This window comes from Thalassophryne amazonica, chromosome 4, assembly GCF_902500255.1.
Source record: "Thalassophryne amazonica chromosome 4, fThaAma1.1, whole genome shotgun sequence".
Taxonomy (NCBI): Eukaryota; Metazoa; Chordata; class Actinopteri; order Batrachoidiformes; family Batrachoididae; genus Thalassophryne; species Thalassophryne amazonica.
Genome location: NC_047106.1, coordinates 70,695,001 through 70,722,732, shown reverse-complemented (window position 1 = coordinate 70,722,732; position 27,732 = coordinate 70,695,001). Strand labels below are relative to the sequence as shown.

The 27,732-nt window shown below is 43.1% G+C and overlaps 1 protein-coding gene across 3 annotated transcripts in view; it reads left to right on the top strand.

Moving 5' to 3' along the window:
* atm (ATM serine/threonine kinase) overlaps positions 1-27,732 on the top strand; it is a 132,250-nt gene that overhangs the window by 6,470 nt on the left and 98,048 nt on the right. For all 3 annotated transcript variants that reach the window (XM_034168086.1, XM_034168084.1, XM_034168085.1), the window contains exons 2-17: positions 4,387-4,516; positions 6,250-6,371; positions 7,201-7,346; positions 7,532-7,696; positions 14,677-14,842; positions 17,390-17,628; positions 17,858-18,027; positions 18,184-18,362; positions 18,460-18,831; positions 18,955-19,158; positions 21,292-21,393; positions 21,845-22,079; positions 22,161-22,292; positions 25,326-25,451; positions 25,626-25,715; positions 25,924-26,107. In XM_034168086.1, coding sequence (XP_034023977.1) covers positions 4,445-4,516; positions 6,250-6,371; positions 7,201-7,346; positions 7,532-7,696; positions 14,677-14,842; positions 17,390-17,628; positions 17,858-18,027; positions 18,184-18,362; positions 18,460-18,831; positions 18,955-19,158; positions 21,292-21,393; positions 21,845-22,079; positions 22,161-22,292; positions 25,326-25,451; positions 25,626-25,715; positions 25,924-26,107 — 2,704 coding nt within the window. In that variant the 5' untranslated portion in view covers positions 4,387-4,444. The remainder of the gene's footprint in view (positions 1-4,386; positions 4,517-6,249; positions 6,372-7,200; positions 7,347-7,531; positions 7,697-14,676; positions 14,843-17,389; positions 17,629-17,857; positions 18,028-18,183; positions 18,363-18,459; positions 18,832-18,954; positions 19,159-21,291; positions 21,394-21,844; positions 22,080-22,160; positions 22,293-25,325; positions 25,452-25,625; positions 25,716-25,923; positions 26,108-27,732) is intronic.

Here is a 27,732-nt window from a genome sequence, read left to right as displayed (position 1 = left end):
ACTGATTTGTGTATTTATGCATTAAAAGAAGTAGTAGAAAAGTACAGAGGGCATAGCTCAACAGTGTTGGTGGGCTTTATTGATGCGTCTAAGGCATTTTACAGAGTTAACCATCACAAGCTCTTCGCCAAGTTGAAGTATAGGGGTGTTCCGGGTAGCATCATACGTATCCTGGGATATTGGTACGACCGACAGACTATGCAGGTGAAATGGGGGAGTTTTTTATCTTCTCCCTTCAGAGTTGGCAATGGGGTATGGCAGGGTGGGCTTTTATCCCCAAGCCTATTCACCCTGTACATGGATGAACTGTCAAGGCAGTTGGGAGATTGTAGAACAGGGTGTATTGTGGGCAACACCTTAATCAAACACTTGATGTACGCTGATGATTTGGCCATTATATCTCCCAGCAGTGCAGGGTTCCAACAGCTTCTTAATATATGTTCTGACTACGGGGTCAGGTTTGACATCAAGTATAATGTCAAAAAGAGCATGATAATGATATGTAGGACCAAGGAGGATCAACATCTTAACTTCCCAGGTTTCTGTTTGTCTGGTCAAACACTGTCTGTGTGCACCAATGTAAAATATCTAGGACACATTGTTAAGGATAAGATGGAGGATGATGCTGACATGCTCAGACAGAGAAGAATACTGTATGTCCAAGCCAATGTGTTAGTGAGAAAATTTCATTACTGCTCTGATGAAGTGAAGGTGAACTCGTTTAGAGCTTACTGTACCCCTATGTACACAGCCCCCCTCTGGGTGAGGTATAAGAAGGAGAGTTTGCAAAAACTTCAGGTTGCGTATAATGACTGTCTCAGAATCCTGCTCAAAAAGCCCAGGGGTAGTAGTGCCAGCAAGCTCTTTTGTGATTTAGGGTTAAACACCTTCCAGGCTACCCTGAGAAGACTGATGTACAAGTTTATATGTAGACTGCAGGGGTCTGGGAATAATCTCATTATGCAGTTGACCAATCCCAGGTGCAGTTCTGTTAGATACCAATCCCATATGTGGAAACACTGGTATTTGTGCCTTTTATAGAATGTGTATGCACTTTTTTTTATGGCATTTTTTACTGCTTCTATTTATTAGATGCCTTTTTATTGAATTTGCATAAGCACTTTTTTTATGTATGTATGTATGTATGTATGTATGTGTATGGGTGTGTACATGTGTATGGGTGTATGTATGTATGTATGTATATATATTGTATATGTCTGTATGTGTATATATATCTATTTATTTGTTTTCTTTTTTTAACATTGTGATATATACACTTTTTCTTATACTACATATTTGTTTTATGTTTTGTATGTGATGGTATGTCTATTTGGACATTGGAGTCTGCAATAAAGTTTGACTTGACTAAAATTTTTGCTTTCAGACGTTTTTAACTGTTAACCTTTATTCACTATGTCTCCAAAAATATGTTAGCGGTCTAAAAATGATCGGAACTATAATTTATCGGAAGCTAATTGGTCCACTGATGTTTTTCAGAGTTATCTGAAAAGCTAATCCGCTAATGAAAACGTTAGCTTAGATAATTAGCGGTTAGCGAATTAGCAGAACTGTGCCCACTACTGCCTATAATGCTAGTGATGTTTATTTCTAGGTTGTCAGCATTTGAAATCACAGGACTGCAGGAATTACTTCATACTGTATATATTGCCAACTATGACATTTTGACCATGTGGCAAAATACATTTTTATGCCCACAATCTTGGACTGTGGAAAACATTGATTCACCTTTTTTTTTTTTTTTTTTATAATTTTCTGACATTTTCTCGACCATGCACCTAACTGAATAATTGATTATTTTCCTGGTTCACCTGAATGCATTACATAGTGTTATCATAACAATGGATACGAGAAGCATAACTTATATTTTTGGCTTTGATTGACTGAGACACTGGTGAGATGCTGCCAGTTGTTAATACAGTCAGTTGTACCAGAGTCTTAATCCTACCCTTAACCACTCATCCTGACCTTACAGTGTATATTGACATAAGAACTGACAGGTAAATTGCCACCAGCACAGATGGACATTTGACACTGTAACTAGTAACTACTATCAACATAACATGGCTGAGAGTTTATGAAAGTATATTAATTTTTTAAAGCAAAACTATGAGCTCAAAGTGCAGGTTTTGACCTTTTAATTCATATAATTATGCCATTGTGTACTGGATATATCCCCTTTGGAGGTGTAACAAAAACCTCTAAAGAAATCTGGGTGTCCTTGTCTGATTCCCTAATCACCTCTGGTAGCTTGTTTTCAAAGCAGTGGCATACTCGTAAGTGTGTTTTTTTTTCTTGAATGTCAGCGTAAATTCAGCCACCTAATGAAGGAATGTGGCTAAATTTATTTGGACACCTCACTACATCCACATAGCTATAGAAATACAGAGACTCTGAGAACCAATGTGTGCGAACTTGGCTTATGAAGGACAATCTTTTCAGGCACTTGTATCTGTGATCTCATTCTTTCAAACACTACCCAAAATTAATGACCAGTAAGTAGTAAGGGTTGGACGAGCTGTACACACTTCAGTCAAATTAATATAGGCTCAAATTAAAGTGGAGAGGTTACATTTTAAGGTTGCTTTTGCTTTTAGTTTGTTGTGGTAAATAGTCAAATTAAGTTTTTCTTTTTTTTTTTGAACACTTTTTATTCAAAAGGGCAACTCCATATTCAATTACAACATAAAATGAATACAACAAATCGAACAGAGCGACTCAGCAAATTCTGGGACAGTATTCCATCTCATTGAAAGTAAAAGGGGTATATCCTAAAATATATTTTACTTTATCTACAGCTGGTATAAAAAAAAAGAAAAAGGAAAACACACAATTCCGGTGAGGAACCCTGAGCAAGTATAATTATGCCCATCCAAAGTAAATAATGACAGGGGTCCACCTATCCAAAAACAAATCCATATTCAAATGAAGCTTTGCTGTAATTTTTTCCATTAGATATACATTTTTTAATCCGTCCCTCCATTGAGGGAGAGTGGGAGGTAGTGCTTTTAACCATAATCTTATCATTTTCTTTGCTACCAGTAAACAAATGTGGAGCAATTGAGCTTCCCTTTTTGTCAAACCACCCCTTGGGGTCAGCCCTATAATGTAATATTTTGGATCCAGTGGCAAATTAAAATTTAGGATGGCTCGGATCTCTGCCTGGATCCCTAGCCAATATGGTTTCAAGGCGGGGCAGTCCCAAAAAATATGCAAATAATCCCCAGTTTGTTTGCAATCCCTCCAACACAGATTAGTTTTACTATTATCATTATTAAAAGTATTTGATGGTGTCCTAAAAAATCTTAACTTAATTTTCCAATTGAACTCCTTCCAAATCGGACTGCTAGTAATTTTATGGCCTCTTTCACACACCTCTTCCCATTCTTCATCCTCAATAATTGTGTTTGCCTGTAACTCCCACTTCCCCTTCACTTCCAGTGAGTTATCAGACAGTTGAGAATGTAAGTCTTTATACATGTTCGATATTATTTTAACTTTACTTTTTTCTTCAATCACCTTAATTAATATTTGTTCAGTTGGTGTAGGCAGTTGTTTCAAAGCGTCCCATTCTGCACATGACACTAAATAGTCTCGTAATTGTAAATATCGAAAAAACCCATCAGAACCTAAACCAAATTTGTCCTGCAACTGTTTAAAAGATCTTAATATCCCTCCATCAAACATATGATGGATAGTTATCAAACCCCTTTCCGCCCACCCCTTAAATCCAGAGTCTAATTTATTAGGTAAAAAAATCAGCAATCTTAGTGATTTTAAGTGCCCGTGAGGTTGTTAAAGGTGCATTGATTTTCTTCCTCACCTGTGTCCATACTCGTTGTGTACACACAATCTACTCATTTTTTATTTTCAAATCTCTCCATTTCTTTTGTTCTAAAAAAGGTACGGTCTCTAATGAAACAATTTGGGAAGCATGGTTTTCTAGTTTTATCCAATTTGTTTCCTCATCCTGCAATACCCATTCTACTAACCCACGCATCTGTGCAGCCCAATAATACAATTTCAAATTGGGCAAACCAAGACCCCCATTTTTTTTGGACTACATAATAGTTTCAGCCGAACTCGAGGTTTTTTCCTTTGCCAAATGAATAAAGAAATCATTTTGTCCAATCTTTTAAAAGTAGAGGATGGAATCCAAATAGGGAGGGCCTGAAACAAATATAACAACCGAGGAAGGAGATTCATCCTAACTGTTTCTACAAATTAAGTTTTTCACTGTCAAAATATAGACAGGACCATATGGACCTGACTGTATGTAGTCCGGATAGGATATGTGCATGTGTTTTTGACGGATCAAGGATCCAGCAAGAAGCCAAACAAATAGTGACATTGTCCTTGTTTTCACAGGAAGGTGTAGTGGTACCTATGTTAATGGAAGCTGTACCTTCATCCTCTGTGAAGCACAATGAGTCTGGCTCTTCATGATCTCCTGGTCTGCTGTAGGGGGCTGGAGAATGACAAAGCTACAGAGAGAAAGGTAATGTTGGAAGCGGACTGCTTCAGCCAGTGTCATCATTTGACCCATCTGACATTTTCAATTGTAGGATTTTCTTTTTTCCCCCCTCTTGAAGCGTGTAGCCTTATATGAGGTATTACATATTTACATTAGCAAATACAGGTGATAGCACAGTTTAAAGAGCAATGTATAGACTGGGGGTTCATTCTAGGCACGTACCTGTGTGTCCTTAGACAAAACACTTAATCTGCATTGTCCACCTGCCTTTAACCCTCTGAGGTCCAAGGGGATTTTTTGGACAGTTTACTCGTTTGGCATAAATGTTTTATTATTGCTGTTAACAGCTGTCCCTGCATCCCACAATCAAGTTTTATGTCTCTTTTTTTCAGGACAACCTGTGCTTTCAGAATATATATGTTTTGGTTGTGTTTTATAAGTGTAATAAAGGTTTAAAATCACAAATAAGAAAGGAAAAAATAAAGTGAAAAATAATTTTCCATACACATTTATTCAAAACACACAGCAATATAATAAACAACTGTTTTGACACTTTATAAAGGTAATTTGAGGTCTTGTGTGAAAGACTGTACAACAAAAAGGTTCAAACAAACACAAATGCACATTTTGAAGCAATATATACAAAATGGTCTATGCGTTTTGTTATTTTGATATGATAAACTGTGCTTTACGCAGAGAAAGCAACAGAGTTATCCAGCAACATTCACTATTCAAACGGGCCACCTAGTATCATATCACTCCAGAAAACGATCTTTGGTTTTTCACGTGAGGCAAATCTGCCCTACGATTGGATTTTGGAAAACCATGTGATGGTGAACCAATTCCAATTAGACACTCAAATTGCACATGTCATCACACAGCTTCTATGAGGAGTACAAAGATGGACGATCATTGGCTCGAAAGTCCGCGAAATTAACTTTTCAGCAAAAAAAAAAAAAAAGAGTAAGTTTCTATCTCATATCATTAAAAAGTTATTTAGAATTTAGTAAAGCTTGGTCTCAGCCATCATATACGACAACGTTGGCCCAAGAGGGTTAAATGGGGAGCAGTTTTGGCTGTGGAGTAACCTGAAATGGACTGGCGACCTGACCAGGAGGGAGTCTTGGGTTAAACTTCAAACTGCAGTTTCCAGGGTTAAACACTGGATTAATATTCTCTACAGTTTATGGAAACAGGAATTGGGGTGATGAGAGGGATACACGCAACACAGGTGCATCAGCTGCGGAATTGATAAGGCATGTTGGAGACCACAAGCTGTGTCGAACAAGAGTTTAATGTGCACCAGCCTTTGCCAGTCTTTCTGCAGCAGTTTTTTTTTTCTTCACAAGATGGCTCATTACATCTGCACTGACCAGTCATCCTGTTTAAACACGGTGTATGTACAGTTATCATCTGGGAAAATATACAAAATGATCTACGCTCATACAGACAGACTGAAGAATATCTTTCACATCTTTAGCCTCCAACTCTGCCTTTTGCTGTTTTAAATGTCTTGATTTTTGGTAGAATGAGACTTGCATAATTGTTGGCCTACTGTTTTGCTGCAATCGTTATCCAGTGTGTTATGTCATATATAACTATGTCACCTTAAACCGCTTGTTTGCTGAAGAGTACTAAACATTTATATTATAGATGTACAATAAAGGTTTTATGTTGACTTGGCCTAAAGATAAGGAAACATAAATCATAAATCATAAGTCATAAATCTTACACGTGTCCCTTTTCTCCATCTGCAGAAAGAAGCTGAACATTTCAGACGCCTCCTTCGCACTCCTGAAACTGTGCAAGAATTGGACCGTAACTCGGGACCTAGAGCTGCTAAAGGCTCTAAGCAGCTCACATGGGATGCTGTTTTCAGGTAATCTGCCTTTACTGATTTGCATTTGTGCACATCAGTGGTAAATTGGATGCATTTATGATGCATGTTTGTTCTCTGATGCAGATGGAAATGTCACCCATTCTTTCTCTGATATATGTACACAAGGGTGGTTCTTATTTAAATATGATATCGCACATATTTTTTAAAGTAATGCGCTAATTCTGAAAGTTTGAATGTGAAACAGACACACATGCCAAAAGGCATTATGGGAAATTCAAATGATGTGCTCTCATCACTTCCTCCTCCCCTCCCCCATCAAAATGCATAGACCAACTGAATAGAGCAACTGTGTGAATAGACCAACTGTAGTTTGTGTGTGGTATTCGCCCTATTGAGGTTTCAAATCCTACAAAATTGACATGCATCAAGAATGAGTCATAGGCAGATGTAACAGAGAGAATCTGGTCATTTTTCAAAATTAAATCATTCAGACTTAGAAATGAACATAACATAAGGTATTTACTGTGTTCTTTGCGGACCGGTACCAAATGACCCACGGACTGATACTGGTCCACGGCCCGAAGGTTTTGGACTCTGTTACAGCTCTAATCCTGGTACTTCATTTATTATATGGTTCTGAGTACAGATAGTTGGAGAGACTCAGATGAGGATTTACTGCATAATTAAATGCCGTGATGGTATAAATTACCAGCGAGTGCATTCGATGCACAAGTCTACCTTGTTTCAGTTGTATTCATTCAGATTCTTGCTTAGTCATACTAGTTTCTTGAAAGATACTTTGTCCACCTTTAATTAATCCTTTGAAAGCACACGTATATTGTACTCATACTCTGATGTTTCTCTTCAGGTTTTTGCAGCGTTATGTCCAGAAGGAGACGGAAAGCATGCAGTCAAGTAAAGCTAGTGTTACAGCAACGACATTAGCCACACGGCAGAAGAAGATGGCGGAAACATGTAGTCTGATCAAATATTTCATTCGCTGTGCTAACAAACGTAAGGAAGACTCTGCCCCCCCCCTCCCCCCCCAAAAAAAGATACAGCTAAGAGTATTTTGCTTGAACAGTTGTCATTCTACTCTTCATGACATAGTTGACTTGTTTCTTTGAGTGAAAAACACACAATGTTTCAGCATTCTGTCATTTGAGTTTATCACTTGTGTTTTCTCTCTCTCTATGTAGGGGGTCCTCGTTTGAAGTGCAGTGAGCTGATGAAGCATGTGATGGAGGTACTGCAGAGTTCATACAGCTGTTCAGCCTATGGAGAAAGTTATAGCAGCCTCCTAATAAAGGACATCCTCTCTGTCCGCAAGTACTGGTGTGACATCACGCCCCAACAGTGGCGCAGTCAGTGGGCCTTCTATTAAAAATATTTCTAAAATGATCTGTTGTGATAGAGTGTAATAGAACGGTTGAACAATGTCTGCCTCCGTATTGCTAGTAGAGGTGAAACAGTGATGCCATTTTGAGAATCAAGAGAAAAACAACTATGAATAGCTATTATGAAACATTTGTAGTTCAGAACCTCCATGACCAGTGAAAGATCAAGGACCGAGACGTCGCCCGGTATGGCGGAACCGGGGTCCCACCCTGGAGCCAGGCCTGGGGTTGGGGCTCGCGCGCGAGCGCCTGGTGGTCGTGCCTTAGCCCATGGGGCCCGGCCGGGCTCAGCCTGAAGGAGCAACGTGGGCCCGCCCTCCTGTGGGTTCACCACCTGCAGAGGGGGCCATGGGGGTCGGGTGCAGAGAGGATTGGGTGGCGGTCGAGGGCGGGTGGCCCGGTCCATGCTCACAGCCCCTGGCTGTTGGGACGTGGAATGTCACCTCGCTGGGGGGAAGGAGTCTGAGCTTGTGCGGGAGGTTGAGAGATACCGACTAGAGATAGTCGGGCTCACCTCCATGCACAGCATGGGCTCTGGTACCCAACTCCTGGAGAGGGGCTGGACGCTTCATTTTTCTGGCGTTGCCCATGGGGAGCGGCGGAGAGCTGGGGTTGCATTGCTTATTGCTCCCCAGCTCAGTTGTCAAGTGTTGGAGTTCACTCCGGTGAACGAGAGGGTCGCGTCCCTACACCTTCGTGTCGGGGACAGGTCTCTCACCATTGTCTCGGCCTACGGGCCGAACGGCAGTGCAGAGTACCCGACTTTTCTGGAGTCCCTGGGAGGGGTACTAGATAGCACTCCGACTGGGGACTCCATTGTTCTCCTGGGGGATTTCAACGCCCACGTGGGCGGCGACAGTGAGACCTGGAGGGGGGTGATCAGGAAGCATAGCCACCCCGATCTGAACCCAAGTGGTGTTCAGTTGTTGGACTTCTGTGCTAGTCACAGTTTGTCCATCATGAACACCATGTTCGAGCACAAGGGTGTCCATAAGTGCACGTGGCACCAGGACACCCTGAGCCGGAGGTCGATGATCGACTTTGTAGTCGTATCATCTGACCTTCGGCCACGTGTCTCGGACACTCGAGTAAAGAGAGGGGCAGAGCTGTCGACCGATCACCACCTGGTGGTGAGTTGGATCCACTGGAAGGGGAGGAAACCGGTCAGACCTGGCAGGCCCAAACGTATCGTGAGGGTCTGCTGGGAACGACTGGCGGAACCCTCTGTCAGGGAGGTCTTCAACTCCCACCTCCGGGAGAGCTTCTCCCAGGTCCCGGGGGAGGTTGGAGACATGGAGTCCGAGTGGACCATGTTCTCCACCTCCATTGTTGATGCGGCCGCTCATAGCTGTGGTCGCAAGGTCTCTGGTGCCTGTCGCGGCAGCAATCCCCGAATCCGGTGGTGGACACCGGAAGTAAGGGATGCCGTCAAGCTGAAGAAGGAGTCCTACTTATCTTTGTTGGTAGGTGGGACCCCAGAGGCAGCTGACAGGTACCAGCAGGCCAAGCGTGCCGCAGCCCGTGCGGTCGCAGAGGCAAAAACTCGGGTCTGGGAGGAGTTCGGGGAGGCTATGGAAGAGGACTATCGGTCGGCCTCGAAGATATTCTGGCAAACCGTCCGACGCATCAGGAGGCGGAAGCAGCTCTCCACCGGCACTGTTTACGGTGCGGGTGGGGAGCTGTTGACCCTGACTGGGGATGTTGTCGGGCGGTGGAAGGAGTACTTCGAGGATCTCCTCAATCCCATCGTCACGTCTTCCGAAGAGGAAGCAGAGACTGGGGACCCAGAGGCGGACTCATCCATTACCCAGGCAGAAGTCACCGAGGTGGTTAGAAAGCTCCTCGGTGGCAAGGCTCCTGGGGTGTATGAAATCTGTCCTGAGTACCTTAAGTCTCTGGATGTTGTGGGACTGTCTTGGCTGACACGCCTCTGCAACATCGCGTGGCGATCGGGGACAGTGCCTCTGGATTGGCAGACCGGGGTGGTGGTCCCTCTGTTTAAGAAGGGGGACCGGAGGGTGTGTTCCAACTATAGGGGGATCACACTCCTCAGCCTCCCCGGTAAGGTCTATTCCAGAGTACTGGAGAGGAGAATTCGACAGATGGTCGAACCTCGGATTCAGGAGGAGCAATGTGGTTTTCGTCCTGGTCGCACCACACTGGACCAGCTCTACACTCTCCATCGGGTGCTCGAGGGTTCATGGGAGTTCTCCCAACCAGTCCACATGTGTTTTGTGGATCTGGAGAAGGCGTTCAACTGTGTCCCTCGGGGCACCCTGTGGGGAGTGCTCCGGGAGTACGGGGTCCGGGGTCCTTTGCTAAGGGCTATCCGGCCTCTGTATGACCGCAGCAGGAGCTTGGTTTACATTGCCGGTAGTAAATCAAACCTGTTTCCAGTGCACGTTGGCCTCTGCCAAGGCTGCCCTTTGTCACCGGTTCTGTTCATTATTTTTATGGACAGAATTTCTAGGCGCAGCCATGGTGTAGAGGGGGTCTGGTTTGGGAACCACAGAATCTCGTCCCTGCTGTTTGCGGACGATGTGGTTCTGTTGGCTTCGTCAAATCAGGACCTTCAGCGTGCACTGGGGCGGTTTGCAGCCGAGTGTGAAGCGTCCGGGATGAAAATCAGCACCTCCAAATCCGAGGCCATGGTTCTTGACCGGAAAAAGGTGCTTTGCCCTCTTCAGGTCGGTGGAGTGTCCTTGCCTCAAGTGGAGGAGTTTAAGTATCTCGGGGTCTTGTTCACGAGTGAGGGACGGATGGAGCGTGAGATCAATAGACGGATCGGTGCAGCATCTGCAGTGATACGGTCGCTGTATCGGACCGTCGTGGTGAAGAGAGAGCTGAGTAGGGGGGCAAAGCTCTCGATTTACCGATCGATCTACGTTCCGATCCTCACCTATGGTCATGAGATTTGGCTCATGACCGAAAGAACGAGATCGCGGGTACAAGCGGCCGAGATGAGTTTCCTCTGCAGGGTGGCTGGGCGCTCCCTTAGAGATAGGGTGAGGAGCTCGGTCACTCGGGAGGAGCGTGGAGTCGAGCCGCTGCTCCTCCATGTGGAAAGGAGTCAGTTGAGGTGGCTCGGGCATCTTTTCCGGATGCCCCCTGGACGCCTCGCTGGAGAGGTGTTCCAGGCATGTCCCATTGGGAGGAGGCCCCGGGGAAGACCCAGGACACGCTGGAAGGATTACATCTCTCGGCTGGCTTGGGAACGCCTTGGGGTTCCCCCGGAGGAGCTGGGGGAGGTGTGTGTGGATTGGGAGGTCTGGGCGGCTTTGCTTGAGCTGCTGCCCCCGCGACCCGACTCCGGATAAAGTGGAAGAAAATGGATGGATGAATTTTGTAAAGTAAGTCCCTTCGGCTGCTCCCTTGTTTGCACTCGGAGTCGCCACAGCAAATCCAAGGTGGATCTGCATGTTAAATTGGCACAGGTTTTACTCTGAATGCCCTTCCTGATGCAACTCCACATTACATGGAGAAATGTGGCAGGGGTGGGATTTGAACCCGGAACCTTCTGCACTGAAACCAAGCGCATTAACCACTTCGCGACCATCCCTGCTTCTGTAATGACATTTTTTATATTAGAATTTCTAAAATGATGCCATTTAAACTCATATTTCCAACTCCTTGAACATGTCTTGGACCTGATTTACATCAATCTTTAGGAAATACAAACAATGTGTTATTTGTTAAATCTGTCTCGAGGATAAAGTTCTTAAAAATTGAATGACTGTGTGCAAGAAGTAGACTAGTGAGGAAAGACACCTATGACATTCTGAAGGCGTTATCGGCTTTTGTGGCTGTGATTGGAGAAATGATCTATCTTGCAGCTTTTGTCTATTTCATCACCACTCATTTTCACAGCAGAGTGGAGTGGCGAAGGATATTTATGTAACAAAACGGATCACATCAAGGCTTGCATCGCCCATGTGCCTTCTTGTAAACTGTTGCCGAAATGTCATGTCTTCTTAAGAAGAATGTCTTTATCTGTTCTTAACGATGGATGTAAATGAAGTCCAAGACATAGTCATTGACTTGGACATGTTCATGTATCCATTCCCTGTTGCAGGTTACATTTTCACTGTGAGCTTAAAGGGCACATTTTAGAAATTTTAATCTAATTTTTAAAAGCCTGAATTATTTAATTTTTTTAAGTTGAATTCCATTACAAAATTTGAATGTGTAAAAGCAAAGTTTTTGGAAACACTGTACTTGTATTTTTATCAGTAGAAATTGAAAATGTTTCGGACTGCTGAATGCATAAAACAAGTATTTTGAAGAAGTTTTTTTTTTTTTTTTCTGAAAAAAAAAATTTTGAATGAGTAAAAGCAGTTATATAAATAAAAACTACAGTTCTAATTTCAGCTGTGTAACTTTATAGTTATAAATCTAAGTAAGTTTACTAACAGATGGATTTACTGAGTGCTGTGTGGAGTGGAGGCAGAGACTGAGTTTTTCCTAGTGAAGACTGGCATGCCTCAGGGATGTGTGTTCCTCCTACACTGTTCAATGCTTAAATGGACTGGGTGTTGGGTAGAATTGTAGAAACAAGCAAAGTTTGTTGGTGAGGAAAGCTTTATTTACCTTGTCTTCTTGGATGATGCTGTGATCTTTGGTGAATGAATGGGCACTTTTATTGCAGCTCAGTGAAGAATTTGAGTCTCTGGGTTTGCGATGGCCTCAATCATGGCTAAAGCCTTGGTCCCACCAAATAATAAAGCCATGAATAATGAGCCACGTATGGATTTGTCAGTGATTTGAACTGTGAAGAAGCCTCTGTGTGCCTCTCTGTACCTTGCATGTGCCAGGTATCGGCCTCTAATGAGCCACAGCTCATCTGTCGTTTGAGCCCCATCCAGCCTCAAATGGCTCATGTCAACGCATATGACCCACGTCAAGCCACATATGGTCCATTTAACATGATGTTTGCACACATTTAGGCATGTATTTGGTCCAAACCTCCACCCTTCCCACACCTGGTCCCTCTAAAGCATAGGTGTCAAACTGATTCCAGAAAGGGCCAAGAGGGTGCAGGTTTTCTTTGTAACCATCAACTTCAGCAGGGGATTTCACTGATGAACATCACTTTGAGCAGATGGGAAGAGTTCATCAGTGAAATCACTTGCTGAAGTTGGTGGTTACAAAGAAAACCTGCACCATCTTGGCCCTTTCTGGAATCAGTTTGACACCTATGCTCTAAAGTGTGGGTTTTCAATTCACAGCATTAATTCAAGATGCAGTCCAGAAAAGCTGCTCCTGCACAGTCCCGCCGGTGTACGCATCCGTGCACCAGGCTGCAGTTCACCTGTGTTTCAGAGTCAAGTGCAGCAATTCTGCATGTTCACCCAGCTCTCTGTGACCAAAAAAGATACCACAATGAGGTGGCCGCTTTAATATATACACCCACAACTGCGTGGATCACTTCCCCCACAAAACAGCACAACACAAAGCACATCCATAACCAGACCAGCTAGAACCACACCACGGGTTCCTGGACAGTCGCGTCTGCGCTTCTCGCTGGCTTTATTTCTTCCGTGGTTTACAGTCATTTTGACACCGTGATCCAACTTTTAACTTTGTGTTCGTCTGTTATTGTCTTCAAAATCACTGTTTTCCACGCTTGCGTTCTGCGTAAATGCTCGTGCGAGTCATTGCGTCAGTGCACACAGAGCGTGCCTCATCTGATCCATTATAACAAGATGGCTAATCTATCATAAACATACTTTTACAACTGCTTATAAAGATGGAATGAACATGTTTTACCAAGCTATTACAATATAAACATTCCAAATAATTACCTTTTAGGCTGTTCCAAATATGTTCTCAACCTCAGTCACGAGACCGAGAGAGGAAAAAAGCCTCGTCCTCACTACAGACATGCCTCTAAAGTCCTCGTTTGTCCTCGTAGTACCACAAACTGCCCCACTCTGTTGTTGCTAAATTTTGAACTTCTTGAAATTAGCACCACGCTCAGAGATAAGCCTTGTTAGCCGAATATTCTACCTCTAAGAGCCTCTCACCCACTATTCTCCCACAATTAGTTAAAAAAAAAAATGCTGCATGGCTCATTATTCATCCCTCATTATTCTGTGGGACCAGGGCTTAAGATGCAGACTTTCAATGGCTGCCTGCATTTGGCCATCAGAAATGTATCTGTATGTGGTGAAATATTTGAACTTGTACAGACATTCACTCATCTTGGCAGGGACATACATGTCTGTGGGCCCTTGGCCTTTGAGATTGAGAGATGCCTGGGAAGAGCTTATGGAGTCAGGAGGTACCTGCACATTGGTGTTTGGACTATGCTAATATCTTTGCAGGAGAACGAAAGTCCAAGTGTTGAGGGTCTTTATAATTCCTGTCGTACTGTATAGTTGTGAGACTTGGATGCTAATCAGTGACTTAAGGTGATGACTGGATGTATTTGGTACTTGGTCTTTTCAGAATATCCTTTGGTACCACGTGAATGAGTGTGTTAAATGAGCATTTACTGAGGAAGTCATAGATGAGGAGTATCACTTGTATTGTGAGAGAGTGTCAGCTTAGACATTTTGGCCATGTGGCCTGTTTCTGTATGAATGAAACAGTGCATAGGTGCTTGAGTGTTGAGGACCTCAGTCGCTGGAAGAGGCCAAGAGGATGCCCATGCATCACTTGGCTGGCAAATAGTTGTTTTCTAGTTTTTTTTTTTTTTTTGCCTGGGTTGTTACCATCCAAGACCCAAGGCGGTTCCGTGGTGATGTGGATGCCACAAAGTGCGGCACCACTGCATGCTCCTAGACTTGACTTGTGATGTGATTAAATGTGATCGGTACTGTATTTGCACTAGACCACATTATAGTCATCGTCTTATTTTCAGTAATGTCTTAATAAAGCTTTGCCTCATCAGTGACCCGATATCATGCACTGAGACCTCCCTATTTTTTCTTTTTTGTGATCTGTAGTTCTTTTGGACTTTTACTGTGGCTTGTTCACTTCTTCTTCCAAGTCCATCAACCGTGTTTTGGTGAGCAGAGTCATCCACATGCTGGTGCAGGGCTGCTCCATGCAGACAGATGGATTCAACAACAGTTTATTTAGCTTCTTCTCCAAATCATTGCTTAATGCCAGGTGAACCCTTTTACTGATTCTCTAAACCAGGGTTGGGCAGCACAAAGGGCCAAGATGGTGCAGGCTTTCCTTGTTACAGATCACCTAAGCAGTGATTTTATAGAGAATTACTTAGGACTTTAACTTGAGGAGAGGAGCTCATCAGTAAAACTGTACACTGAGGAAAGCCTGCCATATTTTTGGCCCTTTGTAGCACACTGTTTCCCACCCCTCTTACAACCCTAAATCATAACAAGTAGGGATGATATGGAAAATGGAAAAAACAAAAAAACAAAAACAAAAAAACAGCGATTCTTAGATTTCTTTGACTTCTATTTCATTGCAGACAGTATGAACCCAAGACACTTCATATTTTGTGGTGTTGTCGTCATTTCATTTGTTCACATGCATCTATTCTTGTATTTCAGGCTTGAAACACATTCATAAATAAATTTCAATGGGGCAATTTAGGGCTAGTAATGAGGGGAGAAAAAAGGATTTCATACACGTGATGTCAATAGATGACTGTAATCATCATTCAATATAAAAACAGTAACCAAAAAAGCTGAGTCTTTGAGGAGTAAAGATATTTTTAATATTAAAGAATTTTCCTCAAAGAAAGATTGTTAGAGATTTGGGTATTTCTATAAAGTGCATAATGCCTTAAAGCACTGGGGGATGGTCGCTATCGCTGGCGCCATGACCAGGTGCTGAAAGCAGTTGCTGAGTCCATCAATACTGCCATAGACCAGAGCAAGAGCTTGAAACCATTAAGGCTGGAAGTCTCATTTGTGCGAGCTGGAGAACAACCACCCGCCCGACCGAAGGCCCAGACAGGCCTCCTGGGAGCAGCGAAGGACTGGCAGTTAAGGGTGGACCTGGGGAAACAGCTTCGTTTTCCTGAAAACATCATGGAAACCAGCCTTAGACCAGACATCGTCCTGTTCTCAGAGTCATCCAAGCAGGTCATTATGCTGGAGCTTACAGTGCCCTGGGAGGAGAGAATGGAGGAAGCCAGTGAGAGGAAGAGGGAGAAGTACGCTGAGCTGGTGGAGGAGTGCCGCAGACGGGGGTGGCATGCGAGTTGCCTTCCCGTCGAAGTTGGAGGAAGGGGCTTTGCAGGAAAGTCACTCTGCAAGGCCTACAGCCTCCTGGGCATCACCGGAGCACGCAAGAGAAAGGCCATCACTGCAGCATCCGAGGCTGCAGAGAGAGCCTCACGGTGGCTGTGGATCAGGAGGGATAAGCAGTGGGCGATGGCTTCTTGGACACAGGCCGGGAATTGATCACTCCCGGTCGGGTCGCCTGGGTGAGGGGGTCTGAAGTTGAAAGACCCGAAACCCCCCATGACCCCAGGTACTATCACTGATGATGTGTCCAAGAATTTGCATTATGAGATGTATGTAACCACCACCATGAAATGATTTGAGAACTCTGGAGGAATTTCAGTGCCTATATGTGGCAAGGATGCAAGCCGTAGCTGAACACACATGATTGATAATCCCTCAGATGGTACAAAATTAAGTACCATCATTCATCAGTAGCTGATATATACACATGGGCAAGGATTTGTTTTGGGAAACCTTTGTCAAGCACTACAAAATGGACTAACATTCACAAATGGCACATTAAACTTTAGTGCCCCCCCCCCCCCCCCCCCCCCCCCCCCACACACACACACACACACACCTTATCAAGTAAGGGCATTGACTTCTCAGGCTTTCAGGTGTCTAGGTTGGAGCATCACACAGTGGACATCAGATCTTTTTGTGAAGAAATGGACATTGTGTGCCTCAGACCAAAGATGAAAAGGATTGTCAAGGATTTCAGGCTGTTATCAGCAGCAAGTCGAAATGGTAGTGTTTGCCATGGTATAGGGTTGTCTCAGCTCCCTTGCAAAAAGTAATTTGCAGTTCACTCCTGTGATGGCAGTATTAATCCAGAAAATGCATTAAGATTTTAGAGTCTTCAAAATGGCACCTTTTCCAGGGACATAGATGTCGATGTATTTGTCAATACAACAATGCAAAGCCACATTCTGCACACCTGGACTGCTGTCCTGATCTGTCCCCCAATAGAGAATCTGTTGAGAAATTTGAAACAAAACATGCAACAATGATGACTCTGTACTGTTACACACCTTAAAATGTGTTTGCAGGAAGAATGGGACAAAATACCACCGGAAACACATCATTGCTTGGTATCTTCAATGCTAATACATATTTTAAGTGTTGTGAGAAGGAATGTCATCATTACAAAGTAGTAAATGCTTTAGCGTCCCAATGTTTTTGGAATGTCTTGCAGGCCTGAACTGCAGGAATGGATGCATATAAAAAAACTTCAATGAACCACAAAAACTAGCCACAGAAATCATGAAATTTCTTGGGTTAATTCAGTTTGCAATGAAGTTGAAGACAAAATATATATAAAGGTCAGTGCATTTTTTAATGTGCATTTTCGACACTTAACTTTTTCTCATTTGGGGTTCTACTTGAGGAAAAAAGCATGAATTAAATGGTGAATTTAAAGAGGCATTTGTTGTTTTCTTTAATGGAACACTCATGCCAGGCAGGAGAAACACTTGACTGTTTTGGAACACCTCATCTCTGCACTCAACATCTTCTTGAAATCTGCTGCCATGAACTGTCGTATGAGGGCCTGTCGACTTGGAGAGGAGATTCTGCCTTCTATACTGTACGTCTGGGCAGATTTGAGGCCTAGTGCCACTCTGAGGGAAAACATTATGAAGTTCTTCAACCTGCAGGTTTGCATCCACCATCCCAAAGGAGCCAAGACACAGGACACAGGTACTTTTTGAGCACCAGGAAGCCTAAAAAAATAATGCAGTGGTATAAAAAAGCAGTTCTGTTTATTCATTTAAAAATGTTTTTGGATCAAAGAAGAAGAAAAAAGGCTGGTTTTAATTCATGCCAGACTAATCAAAACAAAACTAACAAATTTGCTGTTTTGTTTGAACTTAACTTTAGGGGTCAGTTGCAAAAAACACACAAAGTACTGATGGTTGTTATTCATTAGGTGCTCATGCTGAGGACTGGACGAAGTGGCAGAGTATGCTGTACAACCTGTATGATGCCGTTGTCAGAGAAATCAGCCACATAGGCAGCAGAGGGAAGTATGCTACAGGGACACGACACATAGCCGTCAAAAACAGCCTTATCAAGCTCGCAGCCGACATCTGTCATCAGGTAAAAGAGCGTTTTCATCAGTTAATCATCTAAAATGGTTTGTTAAAAATAACACTTCAGGAGGTGTAAACACTTTTAAGTAGTTTAAGCTGGTTTATCATTAAAACTGCCTAATTTGTCAGTGTTAACCCCTCAATCTAATTGTCTTGTTTGTAGCTGTTCAGTGAGGATGGTGACACCCACAGTTTGGATGTGAGCCAGGGTCCTGTTATAGGCACCCAGATGGGCAGTCCCACTCATGGAGCTGCCAGCAAGCGTCGACGCGTTGAATTGAACTGGGAGGTCCTCAGGGACCATCTGCAACCTCACCATAGTGACTTTGACATCATACCTTGGTATATAATGCTATTAGTGTTCAGTAAAATTAAGCCAATAGTCTGCAAGTCCAGCTTCTTTCCCTTGTTGTGATCTGCATTTCTTTTTATTTCTCAGGCTCCAGATCACTGCTGCATTAACATCTAAATACCCGTCCATGGTGCCTGACAGTGAGCTGGTGCCACTGCTGTCAGTGCTGTACCAGCTCCTAGGAGGACAGAGAAAAGGAGAGCGCGCACCATATGTACTGCGCTGCCTTCAAGAGCTAGCCCGATGTCAGACCTGCTCCCCAGTGAGGGCTCAGGTCCACGGGACAGAGCTGTGCAGGCTGTGGGGTCGAGTGTGGGCTCTGACACTGCGAGGGGTCAGTTCACCGAACACAGAAGCCCTCAGCCTGGGTCTTCTTGCCTTCATTGTCCGTGGTGGACTAATCAGTATGGACAGAGAGTTCTGGAAGCTGTTCTCTGGTTCAGTGTGCAAACCCTCCCAGTGAGTATCTGCCTCCACATTGTTCAAGTTATTCTTCGAGGTGGTAGAATGTCCTACAAAATATGTAAGTCTACACTGCAAGCACATCTTAACTGTTTATTTTTATTTTATTTGTACACACAGGAGTGCTGTATTGTGTCTAGCCCAGGCACTTATGAAGACTTCTGTTCCTAAGACTCTGATCCCAAACTCAGACTGGGACCGCCTGGGAGTCCTAGAAGGATCTGCACTAATGACTGTAAAGGAGACTCTGATAGCCTGGCTGCTGATGACTGATCAGAGCGATGAGATGGAGGAATGTTCCCGACCTCACCCCATCATTTGCAGGTTCACATTCTATTGCTTTCTTGGTTTCTTTTTCTAAACTTTGACTTCAGCTGTTTTAGTAATAATGATAATACATTTTATTTGGATAGCACCTTTTAAGAAATTCAGATACTAAGAAGGTTACAAGAGAATATGACACTAAAACCACTATAAACCATACATTATTAAACAAAAGCAGTTTTGAAAAGGGGTGATTTGAGCACGGATTTGAAGGTGGGAAGGTCAGAGCAATTAGTCCATGGGCCAAGCAGAGTGTTGGTACCATTCTAGGGTACAAAACAACATTTATAATCCAGCCTCAATATACCATGGCCTTCACAAAAATGTATGCTGGCTATCGCTGGTGGCAGCAATAGCCAGGTATGGGTCAGTGAGGAATTACACAGGGGTCAAAATGGCAGCCTTTGTGTGAGGACATGTGCAGTGCGCTCGGCGGATTTTCATTTCAAGGAAAAAGACGGAACAACTGGAGCAGCGCCACATCAAATTTTGCCAGAAACTGGGCGACAGCCAGGTGGAAACCATTTGGATGATTCAGACGGCTTTCGGTGACTTTTTAGTCGTGTGACTATCCGAGAAATTGTGGAAGAGGTGGGCATGTCACAGCATGTCACAGCATGTGACATGCCCACCCATGTGACATGTGAGACTTCCATGTGACATGTGAGACTTCAACACGAGGTGCTTTTGCTCCGCCGTTAGCAGCAGCATGAATTTCGCCGCCACTCTTTTCATGGCCAAATCTTCTGTCACAGTGGAATGTACCGAAAAAGTGCTGATGTCCACCTCTTCCGCAATTTCTCGGATAGTCACATGACGGTCCCGCATCACCACAGCGTTCACTTTGGAAATGATCTGGTCATTTCAGCATGTTGATGGCCGACCGGAGCGCGGCTCGCTCTCCACTGTTGTGCGGACGTCTTTAAACCAGTTGTACCGCTCCTTAATCTGTGTGATGCCCAAAGCATCGTCACCGAAAGCCGTCTGAAACTTCCGAATGGTTTCCACCTGGCTGTCGCCCAGTTTCTGGCAAAGTTTGATGCGGCGCTGCTCCAGTCGTTCCGTCTTTTTCCATGAAATGAAAATCCGCCGAGCGCACTACACACGTCTTCACACAAAGGCTGCTTACCAGGAAAAGATGCAATCGACAGGCGTGAAAAAGTTCATGCATGCGCACGAAGGTTCAAGGTTTGCTCATGCAAGCACACGTGATTCAAATCCATCAGGTTTTTGCAAAAAATAAAAAGGTCCGATACTTTTCTAACAGACCTCATAGTTTGGACTATCTATTCCTGAAAGTTGAGGGGCAAAAACAGAAAAAGTGGTGACAACGGTCAGTTTTATTTTGTACAGGGGTCAAGTTGAAGTTGCTCCAATTTAGGCTTAGAGGTTAGCACTGTTGAGTCACAGCAAGAAGGTCTTGGGATCACTTCCGGTGTTGCTGACCGAACGGTCCCCCCTCCCCTAAAATTGGTCGGCCCTGCCTTCACTGCACATGCGTCATTTCGGAGCTCAGCAGGACGTCTGAGCACGTCTACACCCAAAGTGATCACATAGATTAATGTGATTATTAACCATCAGATGACAAGGTAGAACCTTTTAAATTATTCTGAAGTCAGCTTTAAGCAGAAACAAGGCGATAATTGGTGGTGAGTCGTTACTGGCACTCTGAAATGACATAGGCACCGCAGCAGCTGCTGTGCGCTCTGATTGGTCCGCCGTCTTTTATTATTAAATAATGCTGAATTTATGTGTAAATTATAGGTAGATGATGACTGGAGTGCAGTTTTAAGCAGAAACGAGGTGATAATCAGCAAAACGCTGGTGATGCTCAGAAATGACGCTGTTGAGCTCCGAAATGACGCATGTGCAGTGACGGCAGGGCCGACCGATTTTTAGCGGGGACCGTTTGGTCTGTGACACCGGTCTGGTCCTTTCTGTGTGGAATTTCCATGTTCTCACCATGTTTGCGTGGGTTCCCTCCGGGTGTTCCTGCTTTCTCCAACTTCCAAAGATATGCAGGTTAGGTGAACTGGGGGTTTTAAATTGACCGTAGGTGTGTGAATAATTTTTTTGTTTTGTTGTTGTTTTTACTCATTTTATGACAGAGCTTTTTATTTATCATGTTTGCAGAGACTTTTCTTTGAATCTCATTGCAATGATCCTGGTCTCCCTCACTTTAAAAGACACCAAAGCTGGCCTCAAATTTCTACTCGGTACTAATGAAGTAGAGAGGTGAGTGGAAATACATTTAAAAATAATTCTGGTTTGTTAAACAACTAATGTACAGAAAACTGAACTGACTTGCTTGATTAAAGTTTCGCACCATATTTGTATAATTCTTTCTTGTCAACATTATTTTCTTATATATTTATGGAACATCAAGACTATTTTATGTTTGTCAGCATATTTCAGTGAACCTTTCACACAGATCTCTGTGGTCATTAGCCTGTTAATCATTTTTGACAGTTTCCATTAGAAGAGGATGATCCAAACAAAATGCATGATGATTAATTTTCAATGTCAGCATGTCATGTATTCAGTTTGTAACATGCAACTTTTTTTTGTTTTAATTTGAGCTGCGAGAGAAACACAACCATTTATATCTGCCATAAAACTATGTTTTCTTTGTCTTTGCTGCGGTGTCTTTCCAAAATAAATAGTTTTTGAATATCGTTATTTGAAGTACCCTGTCTCAGGAACAAGTGCCTGTCGATGCAAAAGAGGACCTGGATGAGCTTGAAAGTCTGCACTTGCAGTTCAGCTTCAACACCGTGCCCTCAGACGTCCGTAGGCCCAACGAGTCTGTCAAGTTGGTATCAAATGATGGTCGATTTGCTGCTGTCCCTGGTCTTCGAAATAAGATGGAGCAATCTCTGCTTAATGTGGCTGACAATTTACTCAACTGCTACTCTCCTGATGTGAGTGAAAAGCTCAAATGTAACATAGTATCTGTATAGTTGTCAGAAAGGTCATAAATTGTTTTGATGTGCTCTCTGCAGTCTCAGTTCACACCTCCAGAATGTCTGGTGCGCTGTTTCAGTCTGCTGACTGGTGTTCTAGCAGGTCACATCTCCACTGGCTTCTTTTCTGTGGAGGAGGCATGTCGCTCGCAGCTCTTCTCTAAAGCCAAGGTACAATTGTTTGTCATTTATTTCATCAGACATACCAAGGAGTTCTGTTTTGTGGAGGCTGACAGTCATATTGCACTGCTCAGTCCTTTTTACAGATGTTGTGTGTGAGCATTATTGTTTGGGAGAAATCCTGTTTAGTTTTCTTTTTCCTCTTACACATGAACATCATATGAGGTCTGTCAATAAAGTATAGGTCCTTTTTATTTTTTTCAAAAACTATATGGATTTCATTCATATGTTTTTACGTCAGACATGCTTGAACCCTCGTGCGCATGCGTGAGTTTTTCCACGCCTGTCGGTGACGTCATTCGCCTGTGAGCACTCCTTGCCCCTCGTCGGAATTCCTTTGTCTGAGAAGTTGCTGAGAGACTGGTGCTTTGTTTGATCAAAATTTTTTCTAAACCTGTGAGGTGAGATTTTGAGGTGATACTGTCGCTTTAAGGACTTCCCACGGAGCGAGACGTCGCGCAGCGCTCCCAGGCGCCGTCGTCAGCCTGTTTCAAGCTGAAAACCTCCACATTTCAGGCTCTATTGATCCAGGACGTCGTGAGAGAACAGAGAAGTTTCAGAAGAAGTCGGTTTCAGCATTTTATCTGGATATTCCACTGTTAAAGGAGATTTTTTAATGAAAGACGTGCAGACGGATTGCAGCGTCGGCTCGCAGCCGCTGCGACGCTCCGCCACAGGAAAAACACCTCCGTTGGAAGCCTTAAGGACAAGTTGGAACATGTCCAGCTGTTAAACAATTTCTCATATACTCACTCCACTGAAAGCCATCAAAAGCCTCCTGGATTTTACAAATGGTTATCAACACGGAGGTGTTTTTCCTGTGCCGCCGCACCGCGCCGGCTGCGTCCCGACGCGCGGACCTGTCCGCACGTCTTTCATTAAAAAAATCTCCTTTAACAGTGGAATATCCGGATAAAATGCTGAAACCGACTTCTTCTGAAACTTCTCTGTTCTCTCACGACGTCCTGGATCAATAGAGCCTGAAATGTGGAGATTTTCAGCTTGAAACAGGCTGACGATGGCGCCTGGGAGCGCTGTGCGACATCTCGCAATGTGGGAAGTCCTTAAAGCGACCGTATCACCTCAAAATCTCTCATCAGCCGTTAAAATTTTCACCGAAAACCAGCTTAATTTTTCGAACTGTGTCCACTTTGATGTGCCTCACAGGTTTAGAAAAAATTTTGATCAAACAAAGCGCCAGTCTCTCAGCAACTTTATCCGACGAGGGGCTGGATGACTCCTCCCACAAGGAGTGCTCACAGGCGAATGACGTCACTGACAGGCGTGGAAAAACTCACGCATGCGCACGAGGGTTCAAGCATGTCTGACGTAAAAACATATGAATGAACTCCATATAGTGTCTGTGTCTAAACTCTGGACCAAATACAAACAACATGGGACGGTTGTTAAAAGCAAACATACTGGTAGACCAAGGAAGACATCAAAGCGTCAAGACAGAAAACTTAAAGCAATATGTCTCAAAAATCGAAAATGCACAACAAAACAAATGAGGAACGAATGGGATGAAACTGGAGTCAACGTCTGTGACCGAACTGTAAGAAACCGCCTAAAGGAAATGGGATTTACATACAGAAAAGCTAAACGAAAGCCATCATTAACACTTAAACAGAAAAAAACAAGGTTACAATGGGCTAAGGAAAAGCAATCGTGGACTGTGGATGACTGGATGAAAGTCATATTCAGTGATGAATCTCGAATCTGCATTGGGCAAGGTGATGATGCTGGAACTTTTGTTTGGTGCCGTTCCAGTGAGATTTATAAAGATGACTGCCTGAAGAGAACATGTAAATTTCAACAGTCATTGATGATATGGGACTGCATGTCACGTAAAGGCACTGGGGAGATGGCTGTCATTACATCATCAATAAATGCACAAGTTTACGTTGATATTTTGGACACTTTTCTTATCCCATCAATTGAAAGGATGTTTGGGGATGATAAAATCATTTTTCAAGATGATAATGCATCTTGCCATAAAGCAAAAACTGTGAAAACATTCCTTGCAAAAAGACACATAGGGTCAATGTCATGGCCTGCAAATAGTCCGGATCTTAATCCAATTGAAAATCTTTGGTGGAAGTTGAAGAAAATGGTCCATGACAAGGCTCCAACCTGCAAAGCTGATCTGGCAACAGCAATCAGAGAAAGTTGGAGCCAGATTGATGAAGAGTACTGTTTGTCACTCATTAAGTCCATGCCTCAGAGACTGCAAGCTGTTATAAAAGCCAGAGGTGGTGCAACAAAATACTAGTGATGTGTTGGAGCGTTCTTTTGTTTTTCATGATTCCATAATTTTTTCCTCAAAATTGAGTGATTCCATATTTTTTCCCCTCTGCTTGGTCTAAAAAAGTAACCGTTACTGACTGCCACAATTTTTTTTCCTGATTTCTGATAGTGTTTCTTAAAGCCAGAATGTTGCCATTTGAAATGACTTTAGTTTTGTCATGTCTGTGATCTGCTTTTTTTTTCTACAAAATTAAACAACTGAATGAACATCCTCCGAGGCTGGTGATTCCATAATTTTTGCCAGGGGTTGTAGAAATGAGGTGGTAATCGGTGAATCACTGCTGACGCTCATAAATGACGCTGCTGAGGCTCCAAAATGATGCATGCACAGTGAAGGCAGGGAGGGCCGATTTATAGGAGGGACCGTTCAGTTGGTGACACCAGTATATTGTAGTTGTAACACGGCAGCATTTGACAATTTCACACCCTAACCATTCCTATTCATCATCTTTTCTCCTGGCCAATTGATGTAGCATGTCATAACAGCTGTAGTTGTATGACTGTATAATTGTATAAATAACATACCTCAAAGTTTGTGGCTGATTTCCTAATCTCAGTCAACATTTCCAATGTTTGTTGCATTTCTTCTCGATTTGCTTATTCCTATTAGCTGGACTGGATATGTTTAGCATATCAAAGCCTCGGAACTACTGTCCTAAATTACTCCTGACATTAAACATAAATGTGAATTTAGGGTTGCTTGTGTATTGTTACCAGGCTGTGGCCCAGGACTTCAGTGGATTTATATCTAGTGTGAAAGTGAAGATGACTGAAGAAAGAACAGTGACCACACTGAGGTCCACTGTGAAGCTCTGCACGGAGTCAATCAGCAGAAGAAACAAAGTGAGACAAGCCTCAATCATCGTAGTTCACTTTATCATCAACATAATGCAGCAATTTTTGAGTCTTTTTCTTTGTTTTGGAACTACAGACAAAAGTTGGTCTGGTAGTGACTCAGTCAATATTTATACGAATTGAAAAGATCACTGATTAAATCCTTTGTCTTCCTTTCTGCAGGATGATGTTAGTCTGGTCTCTTCCAGTTTGTTCACAATGGTTCTCCCTGCAAGTCTCCTCAGTAACCTGGCAGAGATCTGCAAACTGTTGGTAAATAACAGTAACATTTGCAACAAATATCAGGTGTCTTTCGCATCAAATGTTGGGGGGCGGCAAACAAGTTGAATTGCAGTCTGTCTTTTTGCCAGTTTTACTTAAGACATATGGTATAACCATTCTTGGCAACTTTGAACATTTGTTTTGTCCTAACATAGTTTGTGCGTTTGCCTTCTTTCTTTCTTTTTCTTTTTTATTTCAGCTAAGTAGTTCATCCAGAGGAGTCAGTGCAATAGATGAAGACAATGACATGGATGATGACTGGGATATGAGCCGAAATCAACAAGGTGACATCGACCTGTTTGATGATGGCGAAGAGCCTCACAGTAGCACAAATGGAACCCACAAACAAACCCAAGAGAACACTGATGCGTCTTGTGGGCCAGGTAAGAAAAACTTTTACCTTGTTTCACGATTAGAAATGCAAAAACAACAACAAAAAAACCCCCCTTAATTTTCAATCTTTTTAAGAGTGTACAATACCCTAATACAGTGTTTCTCAATCTTTTTATAGTGAGTGCCACCTTATTTGTCTTTGCAAGTGCCACCATTACAACTGGAGTTAAAATAATTTAGTTCAATTGAATCTATATATTAATAGCCAAGTGACCTATGTGTGCTTGTGTATGCCTTTGATCACAGAGAAACTGGGGAGAGCTGACATTTGCCGTTTGGTATGCTTATGTATTTTGGGTGAAGGATGAACGCTGCAAAAATGGAAAGGTGATAGGACGAATATTTTTTGGAGAAATTAGGGATATTAGGTAACAACAGTGAACAATGGCGTTGTGCTGCAATGCACTATGGGATTTCGGGTTTTTGGGGTTTTAAATGTTATTGTGGTCAATGTTAGTTTAACAGTGCTGTTGTTATTATTGATTTATTGTGTTTTTGTAGTTCAGTTGGTTTAGTCAATTTAGTTAAGTGTTATGTTGTCGTTACCATGAGTGGGAAGTGTAGTGCATTTGATGTCTTCCCTTGTGAGTGTCTAAAAATGAAAGCACCTGCTGGGGGCAGAATGCAGAAAAAACAAAAAGCCCTGGCACTGTTTTTGTTCTTCCGCGCAGCTTGCCATAATATCTTAAAAATGAAGTGGCTTGTGTGTGTGCATATGTGTGTATAACTTTGATTACAGACAAACTGGGGAAAGCTGACATTTGTCCTTTGGTATGCTTATGTATTTTGGGTCAAGGATGAACGCTGCCAAAACTGAACATTGATAGGACTAATAATTTTGGAGAAACTGTGGATATTATCTAACTGTCACTGTCAGTGGATGTTGATACAGTCGTCCCCCTCATTAGCTGCCCCTCTCACGAGCGGCCAACCCAGATATATGGCCACATTTCACCTTTCTGCTCTGGTTAAAAAAATCCTTGCGTTATTTAATGTAGCGCTTGCTCAAATGTTTGGTTCAATTGTTGACGGAGCATCCGCCTCTCTGCACAATGGCTTTGCAAATATTTCACATTGCTGTCTTGGCTGTGCGGTGCTCAGGGGACATGTCAGCGACAGAACTCCTCGATGCTTGCCTGTTAGCTGGCTGCTAATTGTAGAAAAGTCCCCGAACACCTGAACAGAGGCATCTCACATACAGCACTCTTCGTCTCAGTGAGAGACATTCCTCTGTTCAGAAACCCCCTCTCCTCCCCTCCTCTGCAGCAAAGAGCAAGCAGCAAGGCAGCACTTGTGGTTCAAACATTTCACAGTTTTCCTGTGTCAGAAAACTCCGCAGGTTATATCGGAAAATTCCGATCCGTGAATTACGTTGGCATCTGAAGCCAGTTCCAATATTTCAACCCCAATGTGGTGGTACACAGACAGAATTATAATCATCACTGTTCAAGTATTTATTGACCTGACTGTATCATCCAAACACCCTTTAGTTTTAAATTTATACTTCCATGACTTTTTTTTTCAAGTGGTCTTCTGGAAATCAAATACATTGTTTAGACAAGATTAGATAAGATAATTTAAGGTAGATGAAACATAATGACACCATGTACCCTAA